Source organism: Amborella trichopoda, chromosome 3, assembly GCF_054954075.1.
Source record: "Amborella trichopoda isolate Santa Cruz 75 chromosome 3, AtrichopodaSantaCruz75HAP2 v2.0, whole genome shotgun sequence".
Classification (NCBI taxonomy): Eukaryota; Viridiplantae; Streptophyta; class Magnoliopsida; order Amborellales; family Amborellaceae; genus Amborella; species Amborella trichopoda.
The window spans coordinates 5,999,228-6,010,746 of NC_142338.1; the positions used below are offsets into that span (position 1 = coordinate 5,999,228).

The 11,519-nt window shown below is 35.3% G+C and overlaps 1 protein-coding gene across 1 annotated transcript; it reads left to right on the top strand.

Moving 5' to 3' along the window:
- Window positions 1–8,840: 8,840 nt before the first annotated feature.
- On the top strand, window positions 8,841–11,117 carry LOC18439962 (uncharacterized). The gene has a single exon (XM_006850117.4). It carries the CDS (start codon window positions 9,328–9,330, stop codon window positions 10,669–10,671), a length of 1,344 nt encoding a protein of 447 aa, XP_006850180.2. The 5' UTR covers window positions 8,841–9,327; the 3' UTR covers window positions 10,672–11,117.
- Window positions 11,118–11,519: the final 402 nt, after the last annotated feature.

Below are 11,519 nucleotides of genomic sequence, written 5' to 3' on the forward strand. Positions count from 1 at the left end.
GGAATGATCCTCAATGGTTGCCTCCATGGTTAAGAGGAAACCTTATAATTTTTTGGTGTCTCTTTTTGACTTAGCAGCATGGAATGAGAATGGCATAATGAAGTGCAATAAAAATATTTAAACTTTAGAGGCAAACTCAATCAATTCAATTACAAAAACATATATAGTTCGAAAGACTTATCATGTGTCATATTCTATACCACCACAATAATAACAGGTTCAATATAGAAAAAGAAAAAAAAAATCAACATCGAAGGGTATGGACGACTAGGACTTTATGAAAGTGATTGAATACATGCCACTAGATAATAAAGAGAACTAAAATTGACAATGAAGAAATATTAAAGAATGCAATTACATTCTAATTTGAGAGCAAAAACAAAAAAGAGTAGTATGTTCCATCATGTTATAAGTAAAAGGCATTGCTCATGAGAGGAAATAGACATAACAGGAGCATTAGTATATGCATCATATATTGTTTTTTGGAGTTAAAGTACACAAAACATGGCCAAGTTAGGAAAGGGATTCATACAAAATTAGAAGGTAAAAGAACGGAAGTTTGACGAGCAATAAGCCATGAAGTTTTCATGTAGGCATATGAACAACATAGCATATGACTTCAAGTGGGTGAAACCGTGCATTTTACATTAGGAACAGGTAGAATTTGTCAACAACAGACGACAAACCATCAGCTAATACTAGGCTCATAGAGCAACATGATCAATAGAGCGGATTATAGAAAACCGTTTGGAATGAAGTTCACCCAAAATAGCTAAAGAATGAAGAGGAGATTGTTGTTTTTCACAGTTTTCTTAAGAAACTAATCCTAAAATCTACACAAAACCAAAACATTACTTTTGGGTAGCCTCTTAGCTAAGTGGTTCAGGCATACGGGGCAAGAACTATAGTCCAAGTTTTAAATTCAAAACTACGCCCAAATTAAAATAAATAACTTATTCGGAAATTATAGACTAACTGAATAAAACAAAGACAATTCAATCATTCTGATTGATTATCGGGACAGAGAGAAATGTTAGTGTTTAAATCATTTTAAAATTACCTTAAAATTTTCGAAGAACGTATACAATCGTTGGGGTTCTCGAGTGTCAGGATAGAAATCCAGTCATAAACCAGCTTAAAAAAGAACATATATATAAAGAAAATTCTTAAAAATATGTCAACTCTTAAAAACCTAGAGAGAGACCATAAAACTAGAGAGTGGGAGCTAGAGAAAGAAAACAAAGAGGGGAACCTAAAGAGAGAAAGACGAAATTATAGGGAGAAAAATTGGAGAGAGGGGAACTTTGAGGGAATGCGGGAGAGAGGAATAACACTTGCCTGGTTAGATCAGAAGAGAGTGAGAGAAATAGGCCTTATTTATGTCCGGTGTTCCATTTGCTGGATAGTGTATGTATCACCCAAATGACGAGTTTGTGCCAAAAGAAACAAAAATAAATAAAAAAATGTGGCAAATCCTTAGTAATACCGGACTCGAGAGGCATTTCTAGAAAAACATTTTAAAGTTGGCTAGGGTGGTTTGTGTAATACCCCCATCTTATAATAAAGGGTGCGTTTTCTATGGAGCCTAGGATCTAAACAGTCAAAATAAAGCACACCTTCAAATAGTATTGAGAAATACACTTTCAATATTGAAAATCTTTGTGGTAGCTTTAAAATATATTTTCATATCTAATTATAAAATTTCAAGTTTAGAAAATACTGCAAATCGAGCAGATCTATGAAACTTGAAAATTGAAGGTCCAAACATACATTACAAGATGCACTATTTCCAAAAATTGAAATCCATTTTTTTCTCATGCCCATACATCTTGATGTCGAGATGATCAAATTGGAGATATTTGGGCATCAAAACAACCTCTTTTAATGAAAGCTTTTTGTGTGCTCTAATTTAATTGTTTAGAGTCTCGGCTTTATATAAACTTTTTTCCATAATAAAAGAAACGAAAAGGTATTCATACCTAATTTCCTCTTTTTTAAAACCATTGGACCGCAATGAATTGCCATTCCGGATCCATCACATGAAAGATTCAAAATTAACAAAGAAGAGAGATATAAAGAGAGAATTTGCCGCAAAAATAAAAAGAAGTTAAAGAGAAGTGAGAGATAGGTAAATGCATTCTAGTATTTTATTATTTTTATAGAAAATTGCTTAAAACCCCCAAACATGGACTTTTTAGGCACTTTACCTTTAACCAAACTTTTTTAGCAACTCCCCCCAAAAAACTATGTTTCTTAGCAAATACCCTCCAATACAAAAAGTTTATTTTTTTTTGACGAAAATACTCTTCCCTTACATAACAAATTATTTTCGCAGAGGGCGGTCTGACATTTGGAAGAGGTGGTCCGACTGTTATTTTGCTGGAATGGGCAGTCCAGCGTTTCATTGCGGGTGTCTGGGAATTGTGCTATTGGAGAAATAGGCAGTCCGGTGTTTTGAAATAGAGGTCCGAAATTCGGTTATTTTGTTGGAATAGGCGGTTCAGCGTTTCATTGTGGTTGTCTGGGGATTGTGCTATTGGAGAAATGGGCAGTCCGGCATTTTGAAATAGCGGTCCGGAATTTTGAAGTGGCAGTCCGACATTTTGAAGTGGTGGTATGGCATTTTGAAGCGGCAGTCCAACATTTTCAAGTCGCGGTACGACATTTTGAAGGGGCAGTCCAACGTTTTAAAGTGGTGATCCGACATTTTGAAGTAAACAATCCGACGTTGTACAAATGTGATCCGATGTTTCTTTTTATTGAGATCCGAAAATGATTTATTGTGTATGGGAATAATACTTTCATAAAAAAAAATAACCTTTTTGTATCGGGGTATTAGCTAAAAGAGTTATTTTAGAAAAAAATATGTTAGAAAAAGTTAGGCTAGGGTAAAATGCCTGGCATTCATATTCGAGAGTCTCAATCAATTTCCCGTGTGGCAAATGTATCTCAGATAAATCTCTTTTTTGAAGTACTCGAATTTTTAAAGGTCATGTCAATTAGGTAACCTTCTTAAATGAGAAGCAATGAATATTATCAAAACGATTTCCTGCTCTTTGGGAGTATACTATCTATTTACTTCTTCGAGTATTACACATGCTCAAGATACTTTTTAGATCTCAAATTTCGGTATATAATCTTTACAACCCATAAATGACTCTCAATAAAAAATTTCAAAAAAAACTCCCTATATACTAGAAAAGTAATGCCTCAAGATTAAATAAGACTATATAATTTTTCATGACTCTAGATCTCAGTGTCACAAAACTCAAAACTCAAAATTTTCTTTTGAAACTTGTCATTTAGTAGTTCTTATGTGATTTCTAGACTGGAATAATATTTTTAAATTGATTTTTTGTGTAAGGGAGTTGACGTAGGGTATGCTGCTGCAAGAGCACAGTATACGTGCTCATGAATAATATTTGTACCGTGAAGTGAGGAGTACTTGCATTGTGAATATGGGTGACATCAACTTATGTTTGGTTTGGAATAAATTTATGAGAAAGCCAAAGACACACGGGTCTGGATTTGTTTGCACTATCTAAAAGTACAAGTTGGTCCCTCTTTCTTGACTTGTTGTGGGGCCTGCAAGCCTCGTACAAAAAAAAAAAGCCAATTTAATGACTGAAGGTTGGGCTAGAGAGAGAGAGAGAGAGGAGAGAGAGATTTGTTGTTTTCATGAACTTAAAGAGAGAGAGAGAGAGGAGAGATAGATTTGCTGTTTTCATGAACTTAAAGAGAGAGAGAGAGAGGATAGAGAGATTTGCTGTTTTCATGAACTTAAAGAGAGAGAGAGAGAGGAGAGAGAGATTTGCTGTTTTGATGAACTTAGAGAGAGAGACCTGCTTTCATGAACTTTCTACCCAATAACCAGTATTTCGTTTCTTGACTAATGTTCCATTATGAATAAAAATAAGTAAAGTATTTTGATAGAATTGCAGTCCTATCAAAATCAGTAAAGCAAATTCATCGAGGATTGCAGTTTTGTTAATAGAAACATTTATTATCTCGATCTTGACCAATATAGTTGTAAAAACAAAATAAAATTTTAAAATCTAAAAATGGTGTATATATTATAATACATTATCTAGACCGTGCATTTTCCTTATAAATAAGTGTTCATGGATCCGTAAGATTGGTATATTTTTTTGGCTTAAACTTTCGTAGTCGATGTTGAAAATTGATTTTAGAGCTATCGTGGAGATTTTGATATCCTGAGTGCTTTCTAGACAAGGATTTGAATGAGGTTTTATTTTATTTTCATAGAGCCTAGGCCTTATAGAAATTACATCATAAAAATAATGGGGAAAATTTTATATAGAGTGTGAATCGTTGATCCAAAAAGTAAAGTGCACTTCAAAAACCCCTCAAAGAAAGAAAAAAGAAAACAAGATTGTTTTGACACTGCAAAACTCTCCAATTGATCGTTTTAATCTCTAGATGTATGGATTAAAAAAAAAAAAAAAAGCTTTCAGGTTCTAAAAGTAGCACATTTTGTGATGCATTATCGGAGTCATAGATTTTCAAGTGTCGATAGATCTACTCAATTTGCACTATTTTTAGTGCTTTGGATTTTATGATTAGATATGGGAACTAATTTTTGGCCATCACAAGAGTTTCTAGCACTAAAAGTATAGCTTTTGACAAAATTTGGAGGCATGCCTTACTTGAATTACTTAAAGTTGACACCTTATACAAATCACACCCACAAATAACAAATAAAGGAAATAGATTGTATGAGTCCCACGATTCATATGTAGATACGAGTTCCCTCTCCTAGATCTTATTTTTTATAAACTCTGGACATCATTTTGGACTTCATTTTTTAAGTATATATAATCTCTAACATGGAGATTATTCATTATCGTCCAAGCCTTATTCCAACTATATGAAGTCGGCTATACAAATTTTGTTCTATCATTCTACTTTGTCGAAGACTATACTTTTAGTTAGACTATAAGTCAACATCTCTCATCTCACTACTTCTATTTATGTTCTTTTGGGTTTTTTAGGTTTTAATAATATAAAAATACATAATTTTTTAACACAATAAGTTTTTTAATAAAAATTTTGGATAGTTAGTTTTAATCTTTTTTGGAGGGATTTACCATTCTGCTTCCATCTTTAAGATGGATGTGTGATGCCACGGGAGATTAAAGGTAATTATGCGTCCCCAACGCATAAAGTAGTCTTTCATAAATAAAAGGAGAATTTGCCAAAAATACACTTGAGATATTAATTATTTAATGTGTTTCTTATGTTTTTTTATTTAATTTAAAAAAAATCTTTGAAAATGCATATGACCACGAGTTCATATAGCTGAAAATACACAAAATGTTAAAAATTGATAAATTAGGTACTTTGATAAAAAATTTAAACAAAATCAAAACCATGCATTCTTATTAAAATCCTTAGGCAGTTTAGCATATTATACCGGATCAGATTTTGGCATTTACTCGAAACTTATAAGTTATTCTTGTAGTTTGCACTATTTTCATAAAAAAAAACCACGACCTTTTGGGTTTGTTTGGCAACTAGAAATTTGGACGTCAGAAGTTGAAATTTCAAATTTCTATATCGCTATAGCAGTTCTTGGTTTGACATCTACGAATGCTATAGTGAAAGTGGGGCATTGGCAGTCCACAATTCTTGAATATGAGAAACGAAGACTTCCAGCCTCTAATCAAGCGGCAAATATCTCAAAAAATGAGAAACACGAATTTGTCATTTGCTCTCAACCTTTTCTATTCGCTCAATTGTAGTTTATTTTTCAAATTTAAATTGAAACGAAAATTCCAAAGTGCCCCCAAAGGTTTAAGTGTATTTTGATTAGTTTATTTTATGAATTACTTTTTATACTTTTTAGAGGTTATTTGAGGGTGATACGTATCATCATCACCATCATCAGTGTTTTTTTCAAAGATTTGGGGTGGGCCACACAAATCCTGCTTTGCTATTCTGGTCTATTAAGGCCATACACTCAGTGAAGCCATAAGTCCCCATGTCTTTTCACACTACTTGCAACCATGTCATTTTTTAGCCTACTTCTTGTCTTTTAAGCTTTCTTTTTGAACCAACTCGCACCTCCTAATATGTATTATACTAGGTTTGCATTGCACATGCCCAGCCGCCAAAGTCTAATTTCTCTCATCTTATCTCTTATTGGAGCCGCACTTAAGTTCTCTCAAATATTTTCATTTTAAATTATATCATTGTCTTGCCACTCATCTATCTCAACATCCTCATATCAGCTACATTGATCCTATGGGTATGTTGTGCTTTCATCGCCTAATATTCTATCCCATAAAGCAAAATTGATTTTACAGTTATCCTATATAACTTCTCCTTAACTTCATTAGTATGTAGTGATCACGTAAAACTCTAGTTGGACATCTCCACTACGTTCACTTAAGTCTAATTCTAGGTGTGATATCTTCTTCAATTTTTCTATATTATCGACCCAAGATATCGAGAGTGCAATATTTTTGGTAGGCTTTCAATCTTAATTACTTCCTCGTGTCTATCCCTATTATTAAAACTTGCATTCTGTATACTCTATCTTAGTTCGGCTAATTTTAAAACCTTTAAATTCTAGAATATCTCTTCGAAGTTTAACTTTGTGTTGATGCCATTTTGGGCTCCATCGATCAAAACTATATCGTCCACGAACAACATAACGGTATTTTATATTGTAGGTTCTTATGTAAGTCGTCTATAACTAAGACAATGAGGTGTGGACTCAACGCTGACCCCTGATGTAGATCTATCGTCATTGAAAACTCATTTGTCTCTCCGCCAGTTGTTCGCATACTAGTTAGTGTTCCATTGTATGTCTCTCTCACCAAATCGGAATAGTATCCATAGACTCATTTCTTTTCCAACATCACCAAATTAAATCTCGAGGTACTGTATCATAAGATTTATCTAGATCAATAAAGACCATGTTGAGGTTTTTTCCTTTCGGCCTAATCTTCTTAATCAGTTACCTAAGTAGGAAAATAGCTGCAATTGTTGACCTCCTCGGCATAAAAGTGAATTTATTATCTGATACACTCGTTTTATGTTTTAATTGTTATCTTCCACAACTTTATAGTGTGGCTCATAAGTTTAATCTCTCAATAGTTCACACAATTATGTATGACTCATTTGTTTTTGTATGTCTCGGTTCTTCGCACAATTTTGTATGACTCATTTGTTTTTGTATGTCTCAGTTCTTCGCACAATTTTGAAGGTGATACATATAAAAGTCTAAAATGTCAGATCAATTTGATGTACAAAATAAAATAAAATTGAAGTACTCATGGTGCTCTCAACCATCTGATCACGATAAAGATTGATAGTATTTTACTGGTGAACTATAGCATTTTTATGTCATCTATAACGTCCATTTTTTTACACCTACCATGGAAAAGTAATGATTTCGTAAAGTGATCCATTTACCATATACAATGAGACCATTTATTTTTTATACAATAAGGTCACAATCATTAATGCCCGTAGGACGTGAAATCGGGCAGTTAAAAATGTGTCATTGATTAGGCATAAGTTCAAAATAAAATTTCAAGCATTGTGACACACTTCAATCTATTAAATTTCATATCCACTGGTTAAGAATCATTGCGATTAATTTGTACCAAAAGTAAATGATCTAATAGAACACAATCCCTTAACAATATCACAATCTCATTAATGAAAACTTCAATGAACATTTAAAACTAACTAATTTTCAGATCTTCAGTTTTAACAAATCCTAGATAAAAAATCCTAGATTAAGTCAAATTTAGTTTTCCAAAATCCTCATAATTCTATACACATTAATTATACACAGTGCTTTTCAAACGTAGTACTAAAAATTATAACATTCAAACTCAAGAATTGAGAACTCCCGGTTCTAATTTGAGCTTCCAATTGTCGAGGGGTCCCTCAATAATTTTGGCCATTTTCGTCCCTTCTCAATGAGAAAAAGAACAAAAAAAAAAGAAAAAAAAGAGGAAGAGTTGGAGGGTACCGCCAACGCTTGAAAGATCCATATTGGAACCAAATTGGTTCCTTCGCAAAATCAAGAATTGATTAGAACGCGGCCCGATTTTGTTACAGAATCTTGATCACGGAACTAGGCAATCCAGATTGATAAAATTGCCAAGCACTCACCTAATTATTATTTAGTATTTTACTATTATTTAGTATTCTATTTTTATTTCAAGACCAATTCCGAACCAGTCCGTCTAATCCAGAAGGAGACAGTAATCCGGATTGATCCAATCGGTGACCAGATCAGAGTTTTAAAACAGCATCGGGTTACTCAAGTGTCATTTTAGAAAGAACAAGTGCCCTTTTTCGTCAATATGTAAAGTGAAAAGCGCAAAAAGAGTTTCCCGGTTACATATGGGCGAAGGAGGAAAGAATCGGAAGAAAGTGGTGCCCTACCCTACTTCGAGGCGCCCCGCCCTCGCCAAATGTCTCCCTCTTTCTCTCTCTAAAATCCCCTTCTCTCTCTAAAACCCCGCCCCCCCCCCTCTATTCCCCATTTTCTTTCTCCCATTTCTCTCTCTAAAACCCCCCTCTCTCTCTCTCTCTAAAACCTCGAAATGCCTTTTTTCTCCTTCTCCTCGAGTTCTCTATAGGTACCCATCTTTGTCGTGTGAAGGTCAGCTTCCCCACTTCCTCCTCTCTCTAAACCCCTCTTTCTGGTAATTTGTAGTCTTTTTGCTCTCAATTAATGATCCGTTGTTTTATTGTAGTTTTTTTACTTGTTTGGCCTTTACTGTGAATAGTTGAAAGTTGAAAATTTTGGGGAAAATCACTTTCTCATTTTATTGTTCTGGTGCCCCGAATTCTCTACCTTGAGCAGTTATTAGAAATGGGTTTCTAAATTTTAACTGGAGTTTTTTAGATTAATGGGAAACGATATGACTGTGTTTGAGATGATGGAAGCTCGCATGACTTGAGTTGGTTGGTTTTTTATTTGATTTACATGCATCAGTTGGTTTGAGTTTTTCTAGGGTTTCAATGGTGGTGAAGATAGGTTCTCCATGGTGTTTAAATGGTGTGATTTGATCACTTCTATGGGGTTTCTGTTGTGCTTGTTAAGGTTTCTGAAAGCTTTGAGGAAATCCGTAGAATCTTGAGAGAAAGAGGTGAAATTTGGAACATTTACCCCAGGCAATGTTTTGTTTTGGGAAATGGAGGACATGAACTACTGTTTCAAGAATGTTTCATGCATAGTGTGGTTGAAATGAGGAATAGGTTTTTATTGCTGTGAGTTCATAACTGAGAAATCAATCAATACAATTCGAATTTGAGCTATTGGGGCTTTCTAACCAACCAATGATGGATAACACAGTGATGGGGTCTGGTCTTTTATCAGGCCCATCACCTAGTATTTTAGGGCTTGATGCCTCAATTCACAGACACCAGCAACACCATCTCACTCACCAACAACTTCCCCATCAGCACCACATGCATGCAATGGCTGCCTTATCCGTAGACCACCATAACAACACAGGCATGGAGGGCGACCAGTCCTTTTCGATTTTAGAGCCAAAAAACCCCTCAAAAAATTTGGGAATTGGCACCAGAGTAAAGAATACTAGTAACACCAGTGATGAAGATGAACCTAGTTACAATGAAGATGGCACCGATGGCCAATTTATTGGAGCCAAGGGCAAGAAGGGATCTCCATGGCAACGAATGAAATGGAGTGATCATATGGTTAGGCTCTTGATTACCGTGGTTTCTTATGTTGGGGAAGATGGGACCCCTGATGGAGAGAGTGGGCACAAGAGAAAGGGTGGGATTTTGCAGAAGAAGGGTAAATGGAAGACTGTTTCAAAGATAATGATGGAAAAAGGCTGTTCTGTTTCGCCCCAACAATGCGAGGACAAGTTTAACGATCTTAACAAGAGGTATAAGAGGCTGAATGATATATTAGGGAGAGGGACCACTTGTAGGGTGGTTGAGAATCCCTCTCTCTTGGACTCCATGAACCATCTCTCTGCAAAAACCAAGGATGATGTGAGGAAGATCTTGAGTTCCAAGCACTTGTTTTACAAGGAGATGTGTGCATACCATAATGGCCAGAGGATCTCCAATGTCCATGAAGTCCATCCATTGATGTTGTGCAAAAGCAGAGAGACTCAAGATGGGTGTGATTTCGTCAAGGATGATAATGGGTTTGGGGGTGATGAGGATGAGGATGAGGAGAATGACGATGATGAGTTAGATAATGATGACGACGACGATGATGATGGTGATGATGATGATGGCAATGTCGGTGATGGTGATGGAGAAAGAATGGTCAGTTTGGGGAAGAGAAAGAAGGTCAATGAAAATGAGGGTTGTTTTTGGCCTCAAGGGATAGTTTCAGAATGTGGGAAAACTGGGGTTGCTGAGAACTTTGGGGTAGAGATGGCAGGGATGTTGCCTGATAATGCAAAGTCACCATGGGAGCAAAGGGAGTTGATCAAGAGCAGAGTCTTGCAACTTCAAGAACAGAGAGTTGGGTTACAAGCTCAAGCATTCGAGTTAGAGAAGCGCCGGTTTAGGTGGCAGAAATTCTGCAGTAAAAAGGATAGGGAATTAGAGAGGTTGAAGCTAGAGAACGAGAGGATGAGACTTGATAATGAAAGGATGTCCCTTCAAATGAGGCAGAAGGAGCTAGATATGGAATAGAAGAAATATCCACATAACTGATTAGGCCTGCTTGTTTCTCGCTGGCTAGGTTTGATGTAAGGGATCTCAGGATTTAGTAGTTGTTATGGATGGTACTTTTAGATCTAACACTCTTTTGGGTTTTGAAGTATTGAGATGTTCTTAATTTCGTTTTGTCCAGCTTGATGCTCCAAGACTTTGGTGGACCCACTGAAAATTCAGGAGAGGTAAACTGTTTTGATATCTTCATTGGGGTTTGACAGTTTTGTGCTGTACAGTTGTGGAGATGAAAGGAATTTGCTTTTGACTTGTACATCTTTCTTTGTCATGTGACTTTACAATGTTACTGTGGTCCACTTTCTTTAGTTCATACTCCATAGTCTTTGTAACTTGCTTGGCAATTGTGAGAACTTAAAACATTATAATCAAAGAAATGGATCTCACCCATGTGGGCTGATGATGTCAAAGAGAGGCATCCGTCTAAGCTATTGCATTTTCAAGATTTATGCAAATTTTGGGTAACAAACTCCCCCCTTTTCTGTTGAAACTTGGATCTCTTTTGTTTTTTGTTTCCTCTCTGTGATTTGGTAATGTTCTCTAGGATTTCACTATATTCGGCATCTGAATTATTATTGTTGGACTTAATTCTCAGCAATAATATCATACATGCCAAACATCCCTTCGTGTAATACTTTTAAGTCTTGGTTTCTATCTTTTCAATTGGATTTAATCTATATCTACCACAATAGAATACATTCACATGTACATGTTGTGTATGGCATTGCTGAAGGGGTATCTTTTTATTTTGCTTGCTGACATCGGAAAGAAAATTGTATCACTTTAAAAGCTATTATGAACTGTTTCCTTGG